At 52.9% G+C, this 25473-nt stretch overlaps 1 protein-coding gene across 1 annotated transcript in view; it reads right to left on the bottom strand.

Annotated features, from left to right (window-relative positions):
* Wdr19 (WD repeat domain 19) overlaps positions 1–25473 on the bottom strand; it is an 86656-nt gene that overhangs the window by 12358 nt on the left and 48825 nt on the right. The window contains exons 27-31 of the mRNA XM_059275906.1: positions 23904–24016; positions 21801–21869; positions 19733–19810; positions 18515–18611; positions 17380–17504 (exon numbers count right to left, since the gene is read on the bottom strand). Coding sequence (XP_059131889.1) covers positions 17380–17504; positions 18515–18611; positions 19733–19810; positions 21801–21869; positions 23904–24016 — 482 coding nt within the window. The remainder of the gene's footprint in view (positions 1–17379; positions 17505–18514; positions 18612–19732; positions 19811–21800; positions 21870–23903; positions 24017–25473) is intronic.

Raw genomic sequence — 25473 nt, 5'->3', positions numbered from 1 at the left:
ACCTGAGACCACGGCTCTGTCCTGTGTCCTCCTCCAACATCTGTCACCTGAGACCACGGCTCTGTCCTGTGTCCTCCTCCAACATCTGTCACCTGAGACCACGGCTCTGTCCTGTGTCCTCCTCCAACATCTGTCACCTGAGACCACGGCTCTGTCCTGTGTCCTCCAACATCTGTCACCTGAGACCACGGCTCTGTCCTGTGTCCTCCTCCAACATCTGTCACCTGAGACCATGGCTCTGTCCTATGTCCTCCTCCAACATCTGTCACCTGAGACCACGGCCTGTCCTGTGTCCTCCTCCAACATCTGTCACCTGAGACCACGGCTCTGTCCTGTGTCCTCCAACATCTGTCACCTGAGACCACGGCTCTGCCCTGTGTCCTCCAACATCTGTCACCTGAGACCACGGCTCTGTCCTATGTCCTCCTCCAACATCTGTCACCTGAGACCACGGCTCTGTCCTATGTCCTCCAACATCTGTCACCTGAGACCACGGCTCTGTCCTGTGTCCTCCAACATCTGTCACCTGAGACCACGGCTCTGTCCTGTGTCCTCCTCCAACATCTGTCACCTGAGACCACGGCTCTGTCCTATGTCCTCCAACATCTGTCACCTGAGACCACGGCTCTGTCCTATGTCCTCCAACATCTGTCACCTGAGACCACGGCTCTGTCCTATGTCCTCCTCCAACATCTGTCACCTGAGACCACGGCTCTGTCCTATGTCCTCCTCCAACATCTGTCACCTGAGACCACGGCTCTGTCCTATGTCCTCCAACATCTGTCACCTGAGACCACGGCTCTGTCCTATGTCCTCCAACATCTGTCACCTGAGACCACGGCTCTGTCCTATGTCCTTCAACAGCTGTCACCTGAGACCATGGCTCTGTCCTGTGTCCTCCAACATCTGTCACCTGAGACCACGGCTCTGTCCTATGTCCTTAAACAGCTGTCACCTGAGACCACGGCTCTGTCCTGTGTCCTCCTCCAACATCTGTCACCTGAGACCACGGCTCTGTCCTATGTCCTCCAACATCTGTCACCTGAGACCACGGCTCTGTCCTATGTCCTCCTCCAACATCTGTCACCTGAGACCACGGCTCTGTCCTATGTCCTTCAACATCTGTCACCTGAGACCACGGCTCTGTCCTATGTCCTCCTACAACATCTGTCACCTGAGACCACGGCTCTGTCCTGTGTCCTCCTCCAACATCTGTCACCTGAGACCACGGCTCTGTCCTGTGTCCTCCTCCAACATCTGTCACCTGAGACCACGGCTCTGTCCTATGTCCTCCTCCAACATCTGTCACCTGAGACCATGGCTCTGTCCTATGTCCTCCTCCAACATCTGTCACCTGAGACCATGGCTCTGTCCTATGTCCTCCAACATCTGTCACCTGAGACCACGGCTCTGTCCTATGTCCTCCTCCAACATCTGTCACCTGAGACCACGGCTCTGTCCTATGTCCTTCAACATCTGTCACCTGAGACCACGGCTCTGTCCTATGTCCTTCAACATCTGTCACCTGAGACCACGGCTCTGTCCTATGTCCTCCAACATCTGTCACCTGAGACCACGGCTCTGTCCTATGTCCTCCTCCAACATCTGTCACCTGAGACCACGGCTCTGTCCTATGTCCTCCTCCAACATCTGTCACCTGAGACCACGGCTCTGTCCTATGTCCTCCTCCAACATCTGTCACCTGAGACCACGGCTCTGTCCTATGTCCTCCTCCAACATCTGTCACCTGAGACCATGGCTCTGTCCTATGTCCTCCTCCAACATCTGTCACCTGAGACCACGGCTCTGTCCTGTGTCCTCCAACATCTGTCACCTGAGACCACGGCTCTGTCCTATGTCCTCCAACATCTGTCACCTGAGACCACGGCTCTGTCCTATGTCCTCCAACATCTGTCACCTGAGACCACGGCTCTGTCCTGTGTCCTCCAACATCTGTCACCTGAGACCACGGCTCTGTCCTGTGTCCTCCAACATCTGTCACCTGAGACCACGGCTCTGTCCTATGTCCTCCTCCAACATCTGTCACCTGAGACCACGGCTCTGTCCTGTGTCCTCCTCCAACATCTGTCACCTGAGACCACGGCTCTGTCCTGTGTCCTCCAACATCTGTCACCTGAGACCACGGCTCTGTCCTATGTCCTCCAACATCTGTCACCTGAGACCACGGCTCTGTCCTATGTCCTCCAACATCTGTCACCTGAGACCACGGCTCTGTCCTGTGTCCTCCTCCAACATCTGTCACCTGAGACCACGGCTCTGTCCTGTGTCCTCCTCCAACATCTGTCACCTGAGACCACGGCTCTGTCCTGTGTCCTCCAACATCTGTCATCTGAGACCACGGCTCTGTCCTATGTCCTTCTCCAACATCTGTCACCTGAGACCACGGCTCTGTCCTATGTCCTCCAACATCTGTCACCTGAGACCACGGCTCTGTCCTGTGTCCTTCTCCAACATCTGTCACCTGAGACCACGGCTCTGTCCTGTGTCCTCCAACATCTGTCACCTGAGACCACGGCTCTGTCCTATGTCCTCCAACATCTGTCACCTGAGACCACGGCTCTGTCCTATGTCCTCCTCCAACATCTGTCACCTGAGACCACGGCTCTGTCCTATGTCCTTCTCCCACATCTGTCACCTGAGACCACGACTCTGTCCTGTGTCCTCCAACATCTGTCACCTGAGACCACGGCTCTGTCCTATGTCCTCCAACATCTGTCACCTGAGACCACGGCTCTGTCCTGTGTCCTCCTCCAACATCTGTCACCTGAGACCACGGCTCTGTCCTATGTCCTTCTCCAACATCTGTCACCTGAGACCACGGCTCTGTCCTGTGTCCTCCTCCAACATCTGTCACCTGAGACCACGGCTCTGTCCTATGTCCTTCTCCAACATCTGTCACCTGAGACCACGGCTCTGTCCTGTGTCCTCCTCCAACATCTGTCACCTGAGACCACGGCTCTGTCCTGTGTCCTCCTCCAACATCTGTCACTTGAGACCACGGCTCTGTCCTGTGTCCTCCTCCAACATCTGTCACCTGAGACCACGGCTCTGTCCTGTGTCCTCCAACATCTGTCACCTGAGACCACGGCTCTGTCCTGTGTCCTCCTCCAACATCTGTCACCTGAGACCACGGCTCTGTCCTGTGTCCTCCAACATCTGTAACCTGAGACCACGGCTCTGTCCTGTGTCCTCCTCCAACATCTGTCACCTGAGACCACGGCTCTGTCCTATGTCCTCCAACATCTGTCACCTGAGACCACGGCTCTGTCCTGTGTCCTCCTCCAACATCTGTCACCTGAGACCACGGCTCTGTCCTATGTCCTCCTCCAACATCTGTCACCTGAGACCACGTCTCTGTCCTATGTCCTCCAACATCTGTCACCTGAGACCACGGCTCTGTCCTGTGTCCTCCAACATCTGTCACCTGAGACCATGGCTCTGTCCTATGTCCTCCAACATCTGTCACCTGAGACCACGGCTCTGTCCTGTGTCCTCCAACATCTGTCACCTGAGACCACGGCTCTGTCCTGTGTCCTCCTCCAACATCTGTCACCTGAGACCACGGCTCTGTCCTATGTCCTCCAACATCTGTCACCTGAGACCACGGCTCTGTACTATGTCCTCCTCCAACATCTGTCACCCGAGACCATGGCTCTGTCCTATGTCCTCCAACATCTGTCACCTGAGACCATGGCTCTGTCCTGTGTCCTCCAACATCTGTCACCTGAGACCACGGCTCTGTCCTATGTCTTCCTCCAAAATCTGTCACCTGAGTCCACGGCTCTGTCCTGTGTCCTCCTCCAACATCTGTCACCTGAGACCACGGCTCTGTCCTGTGTCCTCCTCCAACATCTGTCACCTGAGACCACGGCTCTGTCCTATGTCCTCCTCCAACATCTGTCACCTGAGACCACGGCTCTGTCCTATGTCCTCCAACATCTGTCACCTGAGACCACGGCTCTGTTCTATGTCCTCCTCCAACATCTGTCACCCGAGACCATGGCTCTGTCCTATGTCCTCCTCCAACATCTGTCACCTGAGACCATGGCTCTGTCCTGTATCCTCCAACATCTGTCACCTGAGACCACGGCTCTGTCCTATGTCTTCCTCCAACATCTGTCACCTGAGACCACGGCTCTGTCCTGTGTCCTCCTCCAACATCTGTCACCTGAGACCACGGCTCTGTCCTATGTCCTCCAACATCTGTCACCTGAGACCACGGCTCTGTCCTATGTCCTCCTCCAACATCTGTCACCTGAGACCACGGCTCTGTCCTATGTCCTCCTCCAACATCTGTCACCTGAGACCACGGCTCTGTCCTATGTCCTCCAACATCTGTCACCTGAGACCACGGCTCTGTCCTGTGTCCTCCTCCAACATCTGTCACCTGAGACCACGGCTCTGTCCTGTGTCCTCCTCCAACATCTGTCACCTGAGACCACGGCTCTGTCCTATGTCCTCCAACATCTGTCACCTGACACCACGGCTCTGTCCTATGTCCTCCAACATCTGTCACCTGAGACCACGGCTCTGTCCTGTGTCCTCCTCCAACATCTGTCACCTGAGACCACGGCTCTGTCCTGTGTCCTCCTCCAACATCTGTCACCTGAGACCATGGCTCTGTCCTATGTCCTCCTCCAACATCTGTCACCTGAGACCACGGCTCTGTCCTGTGTCCTCCTCCAACATCTGTCACCCGAGACCATGGCTCTGTCCTATGTCCTCCTCCAACATCTGTCACCTGAGACCACGGCTCTGTCCTGTGTCCTCCAACATCTGTCACCTGAGACCACGGCTCTGTCCTATGTCCTCCTCCAACATCTGTCACCTGAGACCACGGCTCTGTCCTGTGTCCTCCTCCAACATCTGTCACCTGAGACCACGGCTCTGTCCTATGTCCTCCAACATCTGTCACCTGAGACCACGGCTCTGTCCTATGTCCTCCAACATCTGTCACCTGAGACCACGGCTCTGTCCTGTGTCCTCCTCCAACATCTGTCACCTGAGACCACGGCTCTGTCCTGTGTCCTCCTCCAACATCTGTCACCTGAGACCACGGCTCTGTCCTGTGTCCTCCTCCAACATCTGTCACCTGAGACCACGGCTCTGTCCTGTGTCCTCCAACATCTGTCACCTGAGACCACGGCTCTGTCCTATGTCCTCCTCCAACATCTGTCACCTGAGACCACGGCTCTGTCCTATGTCCTCCTCCAACATCTGTCACCTGAGACCACGGCTCTGTCCTGTGTCCTCCTCCAACATCTGTCACCTGAGACCACGGCTCTGTCCTATGTCCTCCTCCAACATCTGTCACCTGAGACCACGGCTCTGTCCTATGTCCTCCAACATCTGTCACCTGAGACCACGGCTCTGTCCTGTGTCCTCCAACATCTGTCACCTGAGACCACGGCTCTGTCCTGTGTCCTCCTCCAACATCTGTCACCTGAGACCACGGCTCTGTCCTGTGTCCTCCTCCAACATCTGTCACCTGAGACCACGGCTCTGTCCTGTGTCCTCCTCCAACATCTGTCACCTGAGACCACGGCTCTGTCCTATGTCCTCCAACATCTGTCACCTGAGACCACGGCTCTGTCCTGTGTCCTCCTCCAACATCTGTCACCTGAGACCACGGCTCTGTCCTGTGTCCTCCTCCAACATCTGTCACCTGAGACCACGGCTCTGTCCTGTGTCCTCCAACATCTGTCATCTGAGACCACGGCTCTGTCCTATGTCCTTCTCCAACATCTGTCACCTGAGACCACGGCTCTGTCCTATGTCCTCCAACATCTGTCACCTGAGACCACGGCTCTGTCCTGTGTCCTTCTCCAACATCTGTCACCTGAGACCACGCCTCTGTCCTGTGTCCTCCAACATCTGTCACCTGAGACCACGGCTCTGTCCTATGTCCTCCAACATCTGTCACCTGAGACCACGGCTCTGTCCTATGTCCTCCTCCAACATCTGTCACCTGAGACCACGGCTCTGTCCTATGTCCTTCTCCAACATCTGTCACCTGAGACCACGGCTCTGTCCTGTGTCCTCCAACATCTGTCACCTGAGACCACGGCTCGGTCCTATGTCCTCCAACATCTGTCACCTGAGACCACGGCTCTGTCCTGTGTCCTCCTCCAACATCTGTCACCTGAGACCACGGCTCTGTCCTATGTCCTTCTCCAACATCTGTCACCTGAGACCACGGCTCTGTCCTGTGTCCTCCTCCAACATCTGTCACCTGAGACCACGGCTCTGTCCTATGTCCTTCTCCAACATCTGTCACCTGAGACCACGGCTCTGTCCTGTGTCCTCCTCCAACATCTGTCACCTGAGACCACGGCTCTGTCCTGTGTCCTCCTCCAACATCTGTCACCTGAGACCACGGCTCTGTCCTGTGTCCTCCTCCAACATCTGTCACCTGAGACCACGGCTCTGTCCTGTGTCCTCCAACATCTGTCACCTGAGACCACGGCTCTGTCCTGTGTCCTCCTCCAACATCTGTCACCTGAGACCACGGCTCTGTCCTGTGTCCTCCAACATCTGTAACCTGAGACCACGGCTCTGTCCTGTGTCCTCCTCCAACATCTGTCACCTGAGACCACGGCTCTGTCCTATGTCCTCCAACATCTGTCACCTGAGACCACGGCTCTGTCCTGTGTCCTCCTCCAACATCTGTCACCTGAGACCACGGCTCTGTCCTATGTCCTCCTCCAACATCTGTCACCTGAGACCACGTCTCTGTCCTATGTCCTCCAACATCTGTCACCTGAGACCACGGCTCTGTCCTGTGTCCTCCAACATCTGTCACCTGAGACCATGGCTCTGTCCTATGTCCTCCAACATCTGTCACCTGAGACCACGGCTCTGTCCTGTGTCCTCCAACATCTGTCACCTGAGACCACGGCTCTGTCCTGTGTCCTCCTCCAACATCTGTCACCTGAGACCACGGCTCTGTCCTATGTCCTCCAACATCTGTCACCTGAGACCACGGCTCTGTACTATGTCCTCCTCCAACATCTGTCACCCGAGACCATGGCTCTATCCTATGTCCTCCAACATCTGTCACCTGAGACCATGGCTCTGTCCTGTGTCCTCCAACATCTGTCACCTGAGACCACGGCTCTGTCCTATGTCTTCCTCCAACATCTGTCACCTGAGACCACGGCTCTGTCCTGTGTCCTCCTCCAACATCTGTCACCTGAGACCACGGCTCTGTCCTGTGTCCTCCTCCAACATCTGTCACCTGAGACCACGGCTCTGTCCTATGTCCTCCTCCAACATCTGTCACCTGAGACCACGGCTCTGTCCTATGTCCTCCAACATCTGTCACCTGAGACCACGGCTCTGTTCTATGTCCTCCTCCAACATCTGTCACCCGAGACCATGGCTCTGTCCTATGTCCTCCTCCAACATCTGTCACCTGAGACCATGGCTCTGTCCTGTATCCTCCAACATCTGTCACCTGATACCACGGCTCTGTCTTATGTCTTCCTCCAACATCTGTCACCTGAGACCACGGCTCTGTCCTGTGTCCTCCTCCAACATCTGTCACCTGAGACCACGGCTCTGTCCTATGTCCTCCAACATCTGTCACCTGAGACCACGGCTCTGTCCTATGTCCTCCTCCAACATCTGTCACCTGAGACCACGGCTCTGTCCTATGTCCTCCTCCAACATCTGTCACCTGAGACCACGGCTCTGTCCTATGTCCTCCAACATCTGTCACCTGAGACCACGGCTCTGTCCTGTGTCCTCCTCCAACATCTGTCACCTGAGACCACGGCTCTGTCCTGTGTCCTCCTCCAACATCTGTCACCTGAGACCACGGCTCTGTCCTATGTCCTCCAACATCTGTCACCTGACACCACGGCTCTGTCCTATGTCCTCCAACATCTGTCACCTGAGACCACGGCTCTGTCCTGTGTCCTCCAACATCTGTCACCTGAGACCACGGCTCTGTCCTGTGTCCTCCTCCAACATCTGTCACCTGAGACCATGGCTCTGTCCTATGTCCTCCTCCAACATCTGTCACCTGAGACCACGGCTCTGTCCTGTGTCCTCCTCCAACATCTGTCACCCGAGACCATGGCTCTGTCCTATGTCCTCCTCCAACATCTGTCACCTGAGACCACGGCTCTGTCCTGTGTCCTCCAACATCTGTCACCTGAGACCACGGCTCTGTCCTATGTCCTCCTCCAACATCTGTCACCTGAGACCACGGCTCTGTCCTGTGTCCTCCTCCAACATCTGTCACCTGAGACCACGGCTCTGTCCTATGTCCTCCAACATCTGTCACCTGAGACCACGGCTCTGTCCTATGTCCTCCAACATCTGTCACCTGAGACCACGGCTCTGTCCTGTGTCCTCCTCCAACATCTGTCACCTGAGACCACGGCTCTGTCCTGTGTCCTCCTCCAACATCTGTCACCTGAGACCACGGCTCTGTCCTGTGTCTTCCTCCAACATCTGTCACCTGAGACCACGGCTCTGTCCTGTGTCCTCCAACATCTGTCACCTGAGACCACGGCTCTGTCCTATGTCCTCCTCCAACATCTGTCACCTGAGACCACGGCTCTGTCCTATGTCCTCCTCCAACATCTGTCACCTGAGACCACGGCTCTGTCCTGTGTCCTCCTCCAACATCTGTCACCTGAGACCACGGCTCTGTCCTATGTCCTCCTCCAACATCTGTCACCTGAGACCACGGCTCTGTCCTATGTCCTCCAACATCTGTCACCTGAGACCACGGCTCTGTCCTGTGTCCTCCAACATCTGTCACCTGAGACCACGGCTCTGTCCTGTGTCCTCCTCCAACATCTGTCACCTGAGACCACGGCTCTGTCCTGTGTCCTCCTCCAACATCTGTCACCTGAGACCACGGCTCTGTCCTGTGTCCTCCTCCAACATCTGTCACCTGAGACCACGGCTCTGTCCTATGTCCTCCAACATCTGTCACCTGAGACCACGGCTCTGTCATGTGTCCTCCAACATCTGTCACCTGAGACCACGGCTCTGTCCTATGTCCTCCTCCAACATCTGTCACCCGAGACCATGGCTCTGTCCTATGTCCTCCTCCAACATCTGTCACCCGAGACCATGGCTCTGTCCTATGTCCTCCAACATCTGTCACCTGAGACCACGGCTCTGTCCTGTGTCCTCCAACATCTGTCACCTGAGACCACGGCTCTGTCCTATGTCCTCCTCCAACCTCTGTCACCTGAGACCATGGCTCTGTCCTGTGTCCTCCTCCAACATCTGTCACCTGAGACCACGTCTCTGTCCTATGTCCTCCAACATCTGTCACCTGAGACCAAGGCTCTGTCCTATGTCTTCCTCCAACATCTGTCACCCGAGACCATGGCTCTGTCCCATGTCCTCCAACATCTGTCACCTGAGACCACGGCTCTGTCCTATGTCCTCCTCCAACATCTGTCACCTGAGACCACGGCTCTGTCCTATGTCCTCCAACATCTGTCACCTGAGACCACGTCTCTGTCCTATGTCCTCCAACATCTGTCACCTGAGACCACGGCTCTGTCCTATGTCCTCCTCCAACATCTGTCACCCGAGACCATGGCTCTGTCCTATGTCCTCCAACATCTGTCACCTGAGACCACGGCTCTGTCCTATGTCCTCCTCCAACATCTGTCACCTGAGACCACGGCTCTGTCCTATGTCCTCCTCCAACATCTGTCACCTGAGACCACGGCTCTGTCCTGTGTCCTCCTCCAACATCTGTCACCTGAGACCACGGCTCTGTCCTATGTCCTCCTCCAACATCTGTCACCTGAGACCACGGCTCTGTCCTATGTCCTCCAACATCTGTCACCTGAGACCACGGCTCTGTCCTATGTCCTCCTCCAACATCTGTCACCTGAGACCACGGCTCTGTCCTATGTCCTCCTCCAACATCTGTCACCTGAGACCACGGCTCTGTCCTATGTCCTCCAACATCTGTCACCTGAGACCACGGCTCTGTCCTATGTCCTCCAACATCTGTCACCTGAGACCACGGCTCTGTCCTATGTCCTCCTCCAACATCTGTCACCTGAGACCACGGTTCTGTCCTATGTCCTCCAACATCTGTCACCTGAGACCATGGCTCTGTCCTATGTCCTCCAACATCTGTCACCTGAGACCACGGCTCTGTCCTGTGTCCTCCTCCAACATCTGTCACCTGAGACCACGGCTCTGTCCTGTGTCCTCCAACATCTGTCACCTGAGACCACGGCTCTGTCCTGTGTCCTCCAACCTCTGTCACCTGAGACCACGGCTCTGTCCTATGTCCTCCAACATCTGTCACCTGAGACCACGGCTCTGTCCTATGTCCTCCAACATCTGTCATCTGAGACCACGGCTCTGTCCTATGTCCTCCTCCAACATCTGTCACCTGAGACCATGGCTCTGTCCTGTGTCCTCCTCCAACATCTGTCACCTGAGACCACGGCTCTGTCCTGTGTCCTCCTCCAACATCTGTCACCTGAGACCACGGCTCTGTCCTGTGTCCTCCAACATCTGTCACCTGAGACCACGGCTCTGTCCTATGTCCTCCAACATCTGTCACCTGAGACCACGGCTCTGTCCTGTGTCCTCCTCCAACATCTGTCACCTGAGACCATGGCTCTGTCCTATGTCCTCCAACATCTGTCACCTGAGACCACGGCTCTGTCCTGTGTCCTCCTCCAACATCTGTCACCTGAGACCACGGCTCTGTCCTATGTCCTCCTCCAACATCTGTCACCTGAGACCACGGCTCTGTCCTATGTCCTCCTCCAACATCTGTCACCTGAGACCATGGCTCTGTCCTATGTCCTCCAACATCTGTCACCTGAGACCACGGCTCTGTCCTGTGTCCTCCAACATCTGTCACCTGAGACCATGGCTCTGTCCTATGTCCTCCAACATCTGTCACCTGAGACCACGGCTCTGTCCTATGTCCTCCTCCAACATCTGTCACCTGAGACCACGGCTCTGTCCTATGTCCTCCTCCAACATCTGTCACCTGAGACCACGGCTCTGTCCTGTGTCCTCCAACATCTGTCACCTGAGACCACGGCTCTGTCCTGTGTCCTCCTCCAACATCTGTCACCTGAGACCATGGCTCTGTCCTATGTCCTCCTCCAACATCTGTCACCTGAGACCACGGCTCTGTCCTATGTCCTCCAACATCTGTCACCTGAGACCACGGCTCTGTCCTGTGTCCTCCAACATCTGTCACCTGAGACCACGGCTCTGTCCTATGTCCTCCTCCAACATCTGTCACCTGAGACCACGGCTCTGTCCTATATCCTCCAACATCTGTCACCTGAGACCACGGCTCTGTCCTGTGTCCTCCAACATCTGTCACCTGAGACCACGGCTCTGTCCTGTGTCCTCCTCCAACATCTGTCACCTGAGACCACGGCTCTGTCCTATGTCCTCCTCCAACATCTGTCACCTGAGACCATGGCTCTGTCCTATGTCCTCCAACATCTGTCACCTGAGACCACGGCTCTGTCCTGTGTTCTCCAACATATGTCACCTGAGACCACGGCTCTGTCCTGTGTCCTCCAACATCTGTCACCTGAGACCACGGCTCTGTCCTATGTCCTCCTCCAACATCTGTCACCTGAGACCACGGCTCTGTCCTATGTCCTCCAACATCTGTCACCTGACACCACGGCTCTGTCCTATGTCCTCCTCCAACATCTGTCACCTGAGACCATGGCTCTGTCCTATGTTCTCCAACATCTGTCACCTGAGACCACGGCTCTGTCCTGTGTCCTCCAACATCTGTCACCTGAGACCACGGCTCTGTCCTATGTCCTCCTCCAACATCTGTCACCTGAGACCACGGCTCTGTCCTATGTCCTCCTCCAACATCTGTCACCTGAGACCACGGCTCTGTCCTATGTCCTCCAACATCTGTCACCTGAGACCACGGCTCTGTCCTATGTCCTCCTCCAACATCTGTCACCTGAGACCACGGCTCTGTCCTGTGTCCTCCTCCAACATCTGTCACCTGAGACCACGGCTCTGTCCTATGTCCTCCTCCAACATCTGTCACCTGAGACCATGGCTCTGTCCTATGTCCTCCTCCAACATCTGTCACCTGAGACCACGGCTCTGTCCTGTGTCCTCCTCCAACATCTGTCACCTGAGACCACGGCTCTGTCCTGTGTCCTCCTCCAACATCTGTCACCTGAGACCACGGCTCTGTCCTATGTCCTCCTCCAACATCTGTCACCTGAGACCACGGCTCTGTCCTATGTCCTCCTCCAACATCTGTCACCTGAGACCACGGCTCTGTCCTATGTCCTCCTCCAACATCTGTCACCTGAGACCACGGCTCTGTCCTATGTCCTCCTCCAACAGCTGTCACCTGAGACCACGGCTCTGTCCTATGTCTTCCTCCAACATCTGTCACCTGAGACCACGGCTCTGTCCTATGTCCTCCAACATCTGTCACCTGAGACCACGGCTCTGTCCTGTGTCCTCCTCCAACATCTGTCACCTGAGACCACGGCTCTGTCCTGTGTCCTCCAACATCTGTCACCTGAGACCACGGCTCTGTCCTATGTCCTCCAACATCTGTCACCTGAGACCACGGCTCTGTCCTATGTCCTCCTCCAACAGCTGTCACCTGAGACCACGGCTCTGTCCTATGTCTTCCTCCAACATCTGTCACCTGAGACCACGGCTCTGTCCTATGTCCTCCTCCAACATCTGTCACCTGAGACCACGGCTCTGTCCTATGTCCTCCTCCAACATCTGTCACCCGAGACCACGGCTCTGTCCTGTGTCCTCCAACATCTGTCACCTGAGACCATGGCTCTGTCCTATGTCCTCCTCCAACATCTGTCACCTGAGACCACGGCTCTGTCCTATGTCTTCCTCCAACATCTGTCACCTGAGACCACGGCTCTGTCCTGTGTCCTCCAACATCTGTCACCTGAGACCACGGCTCTGTCCTATGTCCTCCAACATCTGTCACCTGACACCACGGCTCTGTCCTGTGTCCTCCAACATCTGTCACCTGAGACCACGGCTCTGTCCTATGTCCTCCTCCAACATCTGTCACCTGAGACCACGGCTCTGTCCTGTGTCCTCCAACATCTGTCACCTGAGACCACGGCTCTGTCCTATGTCCTCCTCCAACAGCTGTCACCTGAGACCACGGCTCTGTCCTATGTCCTCCAACATCTGTCACCTGAGACCACGGCTCTGTCCTATGTCCTCCAACATCTGTCACCTGAGACCACGGCTCTGTCCTGTGTCCTCCTCCAACATCTGTCACCTGAGACCACGGCTCTGTCCTGTGTCCTCCTCCAACATCTGTCACCTGAGACCATGGCTCTGTCCTATGTCCTCCTCCAACATCTGTCACCTGAGACCACGGCTCTGTCCTATGTCCTCCTCCAACATCTGTCACCTGAGACCACGGCTCTGTCCTATGTCCTCCAACATCTGTCACCTGAGACCACGGCTCTGTCCTGTGTCCTCCTCCAACATCTGTCACCCGAGACCACGGCTCTGTCCTGTGTCCTCCAACATCTGTCACCTGAGACCATGGCTCTGTCCTATGTCCTCCTCCAACATCTGTCACCTGAGACCACGGCTCTGTCCTATGTCTTCCTCCAACATCTGTCACCTGAGACCACGGCTCTGTCCTGTGTCCTCCAACATCTGTCACCTGAGACCACGGCTCTGTCCTATGTCCTCCAACATCTGTCACCTGAGACCATGGCTCTGTCCTGTGTCCTCCTCCAACATCTGTCACCTGAGACCACGGCTCTGTCCTATGTCCTCCAACATCTGTCACCTGAGACCACGGCTCTGTCCTATGTCCTCCTCCAACATCTGTCACCTGAGACCACGGCTCTGTCCTATGTCCTCCAACATCTGTCACCTGACACCACGGCTCTGTCCTGTGTTCTCCAACATCTGTCACCTGAGACCACGGCTCTGTCCTATGTCCTCCTCCATCATCTGTCACCTGAGACCACGGCTCTGTCCTGTGTCCTCCAACATCTGTCACCTGAGACCACGGCTCTGTCCTATGTCCTCCTCCAACAGCTGTCACCTGAGACCACGGCTCTGTCCTATGTCCTCCAACATCTGTCACCTGAGACCACGGCTCTGTCCTATGTCCTCCAACATCTGTCACCTGAGACCACGGCTCTGTCCTGTGTCCTCCTCCAACATCTGTCACCTGAGACCACGGCTCTGTCCTGTGTCCTCCTCCAACATCTGTCACCTGAGACCATGGCTCTGTCCTATGTCCTCCAACATCTGTCACCTGAGACCACGGCTCTGTCCTATGTCCTCCAACATCTGTCACCTGAGACCACGGCTCTGTCCTATGTCCTCCAACATCTGTCACCTGAGACCACGGCTCTGTCCTATGTCCTCCAACATCTGTCACCTGAGACCACGGCTCTGTCCTGTGTCCTCCTCCAACATCTGTCACCTGAGACCACGGCTCTGTCCTGTGTCCTCCTCCAACATCTGTCACCTGAGACCACGGCTCTGTCCTGTGTCCTCCTCCAACATCTGTCACCTGAGACCATGGCTCTGTCCTATGTCCTCCTCCAACATCTGTCACCTGAGACCACGGCTCTGTCCTATGTCCTCCAACATCTGTCACCTGAGACCACGGCTCTGTCCTGTGTCCTCCAACATCTGTCACCTGAGACCACGGCTCTGTCCTGTGTCCTCCAACATCTGTCACCTGAGACCACGGCTCTGTCCTGTGTCCTCCTCCAACATCTGTCACCTGAGACCACGGCTCTGTCCTGTGTCCTCCTCCAACATCTGTCACCTGAGACCACGGCTCTGTCCTATGTCCTCCTCCAACATCTGTCACCTGAGACCACGGCTCTGTCCTATGTCCTCCTCCAACATCTGTCACCTGAGACCACGGCTCTGTCCTGTGTCCTCCAACATGTGTCACCTGAGACCACGGCTCTGTCCTGTGTCCTCCAACAGCGGCACCTGACATCATAGCTATGCTCAGTATTGTATTCTGCCTTGGGACACCAGGTAAATTCCCGGGCCACCTTTTACCGGCCTCTGTGGGGTAATGAGTTATCTGAGACCCGAGTGCCGAGTGAGTCAAGGTCTGGGAGGGAAGGGAAGGGCAGCTTGTGAAAGAGGTGAGTCCAGCCTGTGCTGGGAGGTTGAAAGCGAGGCCAGTATGCATGGGGTTTGGGAAGCAAGGAGGGCTGAAGCTGGGTGGGATGAGGCTGTGGCAGGCAGACGCCCAGCCCCAAAGCCACAAAGAGACTGTGACAATTTTACAACCATTTCTTCAGGCTTGACAGGATTAAACTGTTTTTGTTTGTCTCTTGTCTTTTTTTGGTTTTTCAACACAGGGTTTCTCTATGTAGCCCTGGATGTCCTGGAACTCGCTCTGTAGACCAGGCTGGCCTCAAACTCAGAGATCTGCCTGCCTCTGCCTTCTGAGTGCTGGGATTAAAGGTGTGCGCCACCACTGCCTGCCTTGTTTTGTTTTGTTTGTTTTTTTGAGACAAGGTCTCTTTATGTAGCCTTGGCTGTCCTCGAACTCACTATGTAGACCAGGCTGTCCTGGGATTCAAAGAGTTCCCCCTGCCTCCGCCTCCGAAGTGCTAGGATTCAAAGTGTGAGCCACCACGCTGAGCCCCACGGGTTAAGCGGTTTTGATACCACAGTCACAAGTTTGGGAAGTCCTGGCAGTGCTTGATGCTACGTGAGACTGGCACAAAGGCGGAGTCACATGGGTGCCCGGCCATAGGGGGGAGTGGAAGCCTGGCTCAGCATGGAAGGGACAGGTCCAGGGCAGCTGAGGGCCAGCTCTGCTTGGCAGCTCCTTCCAGAACCTGCTCTTGCTTGTGCTCCCCCCCCCCCCCCATGTTTTGAACCCTTTCCCACTTCTTATGCCTCCATTTTGCTGGGTACGCACTCCTGAGCCGCTGACCTCTTCTGTCATGTCTGAAGCTGGGAATGACCCCTCTGCCTCTCCAGCCCTTGGTCCTTTGGATGCCCAGAAGGGAAGCACACCCTCAGGGCCGAATGTTGGGGTCTAAATGCCTACTCTTTATAATCAGTGTTTCGGGCCTGTGTAGTCTCCCATGGCTATGGAAGTCTGAAAATTAAAACTACATAAAGTTAAAAGTCCACTCTATCTGCTGGGCCAGCTCCATCCCAAGTGCTCCACAGCCAGGCCAGGGGGAGTGGGGCACCATACTGGTCAGCACAAACACCAACAGTTCCACCACTACAAAGTTCTGCTGAACTGTGTTTAAGTAGCTGATAATTAGGATTTAAATCCTTTACAACTGGACTTTGTGAGGGCTCATCAAGGTTGAAGGAGCTCGCTGTACTGGACAGACAACCGTCTTAGCACACCACAGAGAAAACTTGGGGAGATATGTAAACTGAAGCCTTTCTGCATCTGTACAAAGACCTAAGTGAAGGACACACATATGCAGGGGCTGGAGACAAGGCTCAGCACACGCCAGTTCCGTTCCCTGTACCAATGGTGGGTGGATCCTCACTGTAACCCCAGCTCCAGGGGATCCGATGCCCGTGGTTCTGTGGGCACTAGACTCATGTGCACATACCCATACACACATGATTAAGATAATAAAAATAGACAAATCGTAAACAAAACAGAAGCCAGGCACGGTGGTGCATGCTGGTGCACGCTGTGATCCTAGCCCTGGTGATGGGAGGCAGAGGCAGGAAGATCGCCACAATTCCAAACTAGCCAGTTTTCCACGCTAAGTTCCAGGCTGGGCAGGAATAAACAGCATGACTGTCTTAAAGCAAACAATAACCAAACCAAACCAAACCCCAATACACCGGGATGGGATGCAGCTCAGAGGTACAGTGTTTGTCTATTATGTTGAGGCCCCGGGCTCAATCCCAACCTACACATATACAAAAAAAATATAAAAACAAAAGCAACTGAACAGAAAGGCTCCAGATATACAAGTAGAAACAAACAGGCCAGCCTGCATGGGGAGATCCTGTGTCCGAAACAGCAATAACCAAAACCAAGACATGGACAAATACACATGACGAAGAAGTCTGCGCTGTCTTTCCTCCCACATGAACGGGCTTTAGTGCTCTGAACCCCCGCCTCACAGCTCCCTCCCAGGAGGAAGCCGCTGCTGCTCAAAGTGTCAGGCTTCTCCCCTCAGGAGTCACGACCGTAACTACTCACTTCCTGCCCTCTGGTCTGCACATGGCACCATTCTGGAGTTGGCCTACGTTGCTTTTGCTACTTGAGAATACAGAGATGCAGGAACTGGTTCCAATGCTTGGAGAGGCACCGGAAGGAAGCCCCGTCCGTGAGCAGACCTGGCGGGTTAGACCCCACCCCACCCCTCCAGGCCTCACCCGCACGAGTATGTAGCTGTGCAAGATCATGAGGTTGGTCGCCATCTCCGAGGGGATTTTGATCTTCTGCGCTTTCAGTTCTGCGTACATACTGAAGAGAACATCATGCGCGTTCCGGTAGTTTCCTTGGAAAAAGAGCAGAGGAGTGTTACTGCAGAAGACACGACCCTCGCCTCACAATGAGTTTGTGAATCATGTTCCGAACAGCATTTCAAACATATGGCAATGTGACAGCTTTTCTATTTTTGTTGATGGTAATAACAGCCAGTGAGTCACTCCAGGGAAAAAATGGTGGTGCCTTAGAGGTGACCCCCAAGAGCGCTGAATCCCGAGTCCTTCAAGTTCAGCCTCCTCCTCAGGCCCATGGTTAGCTTCCTCTGGAGCTTGGTGAGGATGTCAGGGTTTCTAAAACCTCAAGCCTTACCTCAAGCCCAACACCCCCAGGCCGCACCCCAGGCCACCCAAGGGGATGGGTGTCGCAGCTCTGTGGCAGGATATCTAGTTATGTGTGAGGTGCCGTCCCCAGAACCACAAAACCAGACCCCTCAAAGGCAGTGAGGTCCAGTGAACATTCTGAGGCAGAGGCTCAAAGCCTACCACCTTCTCAGCCCTTCTTGGCCTCGCCCGTGGCACCGTCTCCTCATCCCTTGCTCTCTGGTCCTTCACCCCGGTCGTCACCATCCTCATCTCCATCCTCCATCTCTGCCCACACCTTGTTCCTAGGAGGCCCTCGTCCTTTCTGGTTATATTTCTCTCTCTAGTCTCATTTGTCACCCTGAATAACAACTCTGAACTCAATTTCTTTCTCTTCTAATCATGAACCTCAAGGGCAGAACTTTGGCCCAGTTCTCTCTGGGTCCTGAGCTCCCAGAATGCAGTTACAGAGAAGAAACTGTCCAACAAGAGAAGGCCTCAGCATGCTTACCCACATGCCCTGATTTTTCCTTCTTTGAATCCCAGAAAAGGTGATCTGCTTGGTCCTCTGGGGTCAGAGCAGGCCTAGGCTAGAAGCTGGCTCCTCTCTCCTGGGCTCTATTCCATTACCTGCAGCTCGGTGTAAAGCACTGGCCCTGCACGGGCAGGGCCCTGGCTCCATCCCCAGCACCACCGAAGCCCGTCAGAGTTAGGGACGCACCTGCAGACTGCTCTTCTCGGGCGATGATGATGGCGGTCCGGGCTGCTTCACGGTACTGTTTCAGCGCCATGTACAAGCGGAACAGGTACTTGGCATCCTGGTGCACAAACCATTAGTGAAACATGACTTTCTTCATTAGCCAAGGGGGAGAAACACTTCTAACTGTGCCTTTCAGTCACGACCACGTTCAGCTCCCAGTACCAGAAGTGACGTTTTAAAAAGCCAGTGGGCTCAGCTTACTCTGCGCAGGAACTTACTCTAAGCGGTTAGGAACCTGACGAAACCTTCAGACCTACCCTGTCCTCATCCTGTGGACGGTAAAGTGAACCCAGGGAGAGGGACAGTGAGGCTCTGGAGCAGTGACCAGGATGCATTCTACTCCTGACCCTGCTCCACACAGCCTCTCCTGCCATGGGGAATGGACATCTTAACACCATGTAAGTCTACTCTGATTATAACTCCCCCTAACCATTTCCACCGATTGCAAATGGAGGCTGTTTCTCTCTGTACTTGGGGCTGGTGTCCAGTTGATTAAAATTAGTGGGCCTAATGGGAGAGGTGTGAGACAGCAAACGAGGGACTGTATCTTTTGACAAGTCACCCAAGCCCCTCTGGGTCTCAGTGGCTCTATCTGGATGATAAGGGTGATGGGTGCAGAGATTCGGTCTCTTCCCTACCGTGAGGGGATTGCTGCCTCTCCACACCAGTGGCTAGAGTCTGTCACAGCAGATGGCTTCCAACATGGAGGCAAAGGAGGACAAAGGACTCTGGGCACTTGCTAAGACATCACATCTGTCCTCATCAAGTGGAGCAGGTGGATTTCTATAGTTACACGCAGGGGCCATGGATTCTGACATATGCTCTTAGCCTCGACCTTACAGTGATTTACACTTACATCTAATATGACTTATATTAATTCTACAATTTACAAATATGAATAAAACACTGCCATTTTTAGGGCTCATTGCTAAGTCAACAGTTTCAGTGACTGCTTTACACGGTGTCTAGATAACAAAACTGTGACAGAAACAACTGTGGTTGGGAGGGCGGTTCTGTTAAAGGGCGTGGCTGTTGCACAGATCCCCTCAGAGTGGCACTCATGACATCCTCTAACGTGGGTGTGGCTACTCTCAGGGTGACACTTCAACAGTCTGCAAAGTCATGGCAGGGCGTAAGAAGACAGATCAGGCTGAGGCATGAACCCCAGAGCCCCCGTACCTTCGGCATGCCGTCGCTCTCCCCCATCAGATGGTCTATCAGCTGATTGGTCAGCAGCTCGTCTTTGGCCTGGCCCACCTGGTTCACAGAGAGAAACCGGTTTAATCCTGCATCTTAAACTCAGCAGGGATGGGGAGTGAGGGCGGAGCAGTAGAGCAAACAACTTTCTGCTAAGGAAATGGAATAAAAAACACCTCAGAATAAAAACACCATGTAAATGTCTTGAAATACAATTTAGCCAGGAGTCCTTTTTCATTGGTGTATAGTCTTCCTCAATAAAATTCCATCCTTAGGAGCTGTAGTTTTTCTTAGCTGCTTGTAACAAAGTATGATCTTTTCCTTTGTATACACAGAGAATGTACTTCTTGGATGTTTCAATAAAAACATTACGGGGCTGGAGAGATGGCTCAGCAGTTAAGAGCATTTGCTGCTCTTCCAGAGGACCTGGCTTCAGGGGATCCAACACCTTCTGGCTTCCATGGGTTCCTTCCCCCACATACACATAAATAAATCTTACACACACACACATACACACACACACACACACACACACACACACACACACACACACACACACACCAGGGGCTGGAGTGGTGGCTCCGCAAGAACACTGGCTGCCGGTTCAATTCCCAGCACCCACATGACAGCTCACAACCACCTGGAACTCCAGTCCTAGGGGATCAAATGACCTCTTCTGGCCTCCACAGGTGCTGCAGAAATGTGGTGCACAGACATACGTGTAGGCAAAACACCCACACACACATTAAAATAATAATAATAATAAAACCACTGTCACCAATACCGCCACCCAAACCTCTCAAGATTAGTGATCAACATACTTTTTGAACAGCTCCTATCTTGAGCATACGCGCTGCATCTTAGGCAGGCTGAACATCCTAATCTGAGAATCTGAACTCGTGTGTGTGTGTGTGTGTGTGTGTGTGTGTGTGTGTGTGTGTATACACGCGCGCGCGCATGCCAATGGAAGATGTTGGATTTCTTCTACTGTTCTCACATTATGCTTTGGGACAGGGACAGGCAGGGTCTCTCACTGAGCTCAAACCTGCCACTTCAGCCAGGCTGGCTGTCTAGCAAGCTCCTGGGATCCTCCCATCTTACCCTCACCTCCAGTGCTGGTGTTACAGGCACATGTGACCATGCTTGGCTTTTATGTGGGTTCTGGGGATTTGAACTCAGGTCCTTGCCTTCACAGCAAGGGCTCTTACCCACTGAGCCACTTCCCTTGACCCTGAAAATGGAAACCTTTAAAGCACCAACATGATGCTCAAGGAGTTTCCAGTTTGGGAGCATTTCAGCTTCAGAGTGAGGGAACTTTCTGGCAAGCTCTAATAATCAGTGTGAAAGCTATACAGGCATGGGTTTATGGGAAATGGAGTAGCATTTGCCAAACTGACTACGAGAAATTTCTACTCAAAGGGGGACCCACAAGGTCTTCTCTTTAACTCAGATAGTGTATCCTGATGTGAAAGGACAGCTCTTGTTTGCTTTAATAATTCAGGAAAGTGGGTGGGGATGTGAATAGATTGTGTGTTGACAGCTGTCAAAGTTAGACCATGGTATAGGAGTAGTATGTTGTATGGGTTGGTGAAGTTTTGCATATATTTGGAAGTTTCTGGTTTTTTTTTTGTTTGTTTGTTTGTTTTTGAGACAGGGTTTCTCTGTGTTGCCCTGGCTGTCCTGGAACTCGATTTGTAGACCAGGCTGGCCTTGAACTCAAGAGATCTGCCTGCCTCTGCCTCCTGAGTGCTGGGATTAAAGGTGTGCACCACCACCTCTGTTTGGTGTTAAGACAGGGATGTCATGTAGCCCAGGCTGACCTCTAACTCACTATGTAGCAGAGGATAACCCTGAATCTTCCCACCTCTATCTCCTGGGATTACAGGCCTGTGCCACCAAACAGTTCTGGGGATTAAACCCAGAGCTTCCTGAATATACTCTGCCAACGAGCTACATTCTTGACTCCTGGAAAGGTCTTCAGAAATTAAAACAAACAAACACTAAATAAACTATTAGCACTCTTCGAAGTTCCAATTCAGAATTTACTTACAGTTTCAATGGCCATTTCTATTGCCACATTGTCTTCTGAGCTTGGGCATTTCAGGAAGTGCTTTAGTGCCTAAAAGGAGAGATGGACAGCAGCTAAAAACCATCAGGCTGTCTGTGTGCACTGGGCAAGTCAGCCTTACCACACAGAGACCAAATGCGGGCGTGCCGTGATCTCAACCAGGGCTCTGCACAGTTCCGGGCCTTTTGCCTCTGTTCTTTGGTGACAGCGTGTCACTAGGCAGCCCTGGCTGGCCCGGAACTCATCATGCAGACTAGGCTGTGACCTTACCGAGACCCACCTGCCTCTGTCTCCTGAGTTCCGGGATGAGAGGTGTGCACCACTACCCTGACAGATCCACTTCAAGAGCTGGGTCTAGTTCTAAAACATGGAAAGATCTAGAGACCCTTCTAAAGAACCGAGTTCTGATTTATGATAAAATGAAAATGTAAAATGAGTTCTTTTCCTTAGGAAGATTTAGTTATTATTTTAAGTCATTGTTTCTATCGTGTGTGTGTGTGTGTGTGTGTGTGTGTGTGTGTGTGTGTGTGTGTGTTTCTAAGGATGGAACCTCCTGCATGTCAGGCAGATGCTTATGGCTGAATGATCCCTCTATTCCTTTCATTTAATATTTATTGACACCTGCTCCTATGGTGGGGGGGGGCTGTGCTGGAGTCTGTGAAGAATAGCGATCAGGAGGAGCCTGATGTGGCCCCACTTTTGAGATAGATACTCTAACTGGAGAGATTGGTGTGAGGCAGTAGCAGGAACAGGAAGCATCTTAGTTCCTGACACACACCTGTGAAGGAACTTAGATGACAAAGGGCTATGTGGGAAGTTGGTTTAGGTGTTCTGAGCAGGCAAAAATGGTCGTGTGTGTGGATGACATAAAGGGAATAAAGGTGTGCAGATTGAACAACTCTGAGGTAGTCACTGAGCAAGCAGAGAGGAGGCAGATGGAGGGTGATGCTGGCAAAGGCCTGGCTGCAAGCATCTAGTGCAGTTGGAGGCCATGTTGGGATGCCCAGGCTGGCTGGCCAACTGATGGGGAATTAGCCTGCATGCCAGCTAAGGAGTTTGGATATCTTCTAAAAGGCCACAAATGGCAAACTGGCAGCCTGTGGGTTGTATTCACAAACAGACATGTTTTCCTTGGCCAGCAAGGTATTATGCAAAAATCTGGCCAATATTTTGAATTTGGGAGACTTAGGCTTCTGTTTGTCTTGAAGGACACTGTGACCAGACTGCACTGATCTCAGCCACCTGAACTCAGCAGTTTGCCAGGGGTAAGCAGTATCTGTTCCCTTCAGGAAGATACGCGAGATCCAGCAGTGACAGGCATCTCAACCCCAATGTCTCTTCTTTGGACACTGTACTTCCTGCCTTAGGCAAAGCGAGTTCTATTGGGGGACAAAAGGATGACTTAGAGAAAGGTAAAAGCCAGAGGCAAAAGGTAGATGGAATAATGTAAGTTAAGAAAAGCTAGCTAGATGCTGGGCGGTGGTGGCGCACGCCTTTAATCCCAGCACTCGGGAGGCAGAGGCAGGCGAATCTCTGTGAGTTCGAGTCCAGCCTGGGCTACCAAGTGAGTCCCAGAAAAGGCACAAAGCTACACAGAGAAACCCTGTCTCGGAAAACCAAAAAAAAAAAAAAAAAAAAAAAAAAAAAGAAAAAAGAAAAGCTAGCTAGAAACAAGCCAAGCTAAGGCTGGACATTCATAAATAAGAATAAGTTGGGCAGTGGTGGTGCATGACTTTAATTCCCAGCACTCAGGAGGCAGAGCCAGGTGGATCTCTGTGAGTTCAAGGCCAGCCTGGTCTACAGAGACCCAGGATAGGCACCAAAACTACACAGAGAAACCCTGTCTCGAAAAACCGAAAAAAGTCTCTGTGTATTTATTTGGGAGCTGGGTGGCAGGCTCCCCAAAGAGTAAGAGTAAAAGATACCAACTACACATGTTGAGAGCCTGGGTTGACCTCAAGTACCAACAACAGAAGCCAATGGTGAGATTTCAAGTCTGAGTGTCTGGGAGCATACTGGGATTTAGAGTATTTCCTACAGTCACTCCTGTGGTGTCCAGGGTATGTTTCCTTGGCAAGTACTAACCCGTGAATACTGGCCACACAGCAAGAAGAATTTTCCCGCCTGAAAGTGTCTCTTTTCCCCTTCAAAATACAAGGCGATGCTCTGATAGTCTTCATTAGTTGTATCTTCAGAACCTGCAACACACGTTCACTGAGTAAAATATCTGAGTAAAGCCTGATGATCTGCCATTGCCAATCTAAAAGGAGTGTCTATGAGAGGCAATCTGAAACCAGGAGGCTGGGCCAGCGACATGGCTCAGTCAGGGGAGAGCACGCTGTGCCTGTCTGATGACCTGAGTTTGATCCCCAGGAGCTACACAAAAGTAGAAAGAGCCAATCCTGTAAGGTTGTCCCCCCCTCCAAACACACACTGTGACATGTGTGCTCTCCCTCCACATCATAGCACCCGCCCCACAAAACACACACACACACACACACACGAGCAGCCTTAAAAAATCCCAGGAGACTAAAAGCCCGTCATCACTGAACATCAATCCTGCCATCTTGTCTGTTTCAACACAAAGCATATTTATCATAATTACTTCAAATATTAACACTGTCCTGCCTCTGTTTCACTCACAACAGGAATCATGAGAGGAAAGGATGAGGTCCATGTGAAAACTTGGGCTATGATCTCCTATTGTTCTTTGAGAATTTATCATTCTCAGACTGAATCTCATATCCTAAAACAGCAGGATTGACTGTGTGTGTAACTTTCACCATGACCCATCTAGAGCTTCAGAAAACCAGAAGCCAAATTAAACCCCAACACAAACACAGTCCAGCTTGTTGTTCTATCCACCCATCCATCCACCAACCACCCATTCATCCATCTGCCATCCACCCACCACCCATTCATCCACCACCCATCCACCCACCCACCCACCCATCCACCATCCATCCATCCATCCATCCATCCACCCACCCACCCATCCATCCATCCATCCATCCATCCACCCATCCACCCATCCCTCCATCTATCCACCCACCCATCCATCCATCCATCCACCCATGCATCTGCCACCCATCTACCCACCCACCCACCCACTCATCCATCCACCCATCCATCCATCCATTATAGGGCCTTATGATATAACTCAAGTTGGCCTCAAACTCATCCTCCTGCCTCAGCCTCCAGGTCTGACACTGCTTTTGCCTACCCTTTATTTTTCTTTAGATCTTTATGTTCTCCAGTTATCTAATGACTCCCACAGATGTGTTCCCTTGAAGTCTGAAATAAATTTTCTCACAGCTCTAATCAATTCATAGGGGCACTTTGTGCATTCTACAAAAGCAAAAAACCCACAAAAGGACAAACATCTTCTTACCCCACTTATATGAGATACTTGGAATAGTCAAAATCATAAAGATGAAGTAGACTAACGGTCAGCAGGGGCTGGGAACAGGGGCATGTGGGGCATTATTCAGTGGGGACAGAGGTGTAGTGTGGGAGGCTGACAAAGTTCTTGAGATAGCCAGTGCTGACAGCCACACAAGTGTGCATGTTCTTTTTTATATTAAATAATTTTTAGTATTTATTTTTATGTGTATACGTGTTTTGCCTGCATGCATGTCTGTGCACCATATGGGTG

Source organism: Peromyscus eremicus, chromosome 10, assembly GCF_949786415.1.
Source record: "Peromyscus eremicus chromosome 10, PerEre_H2_v1, whole genome shotgun sequence".
Taxonomy (NCBI): domain Eukaryota; kingdom Metazoa; phylum Chordata; class Mammalia; order Rodentia; family Cricetidae; genus Peromyscus; species Peromyscus eremicus.
The sequence above is the reverse complement of the archived record's forward strand: the minus strand, read 5'-3'. Positions and strand labels throughout refer to the sequence as shown.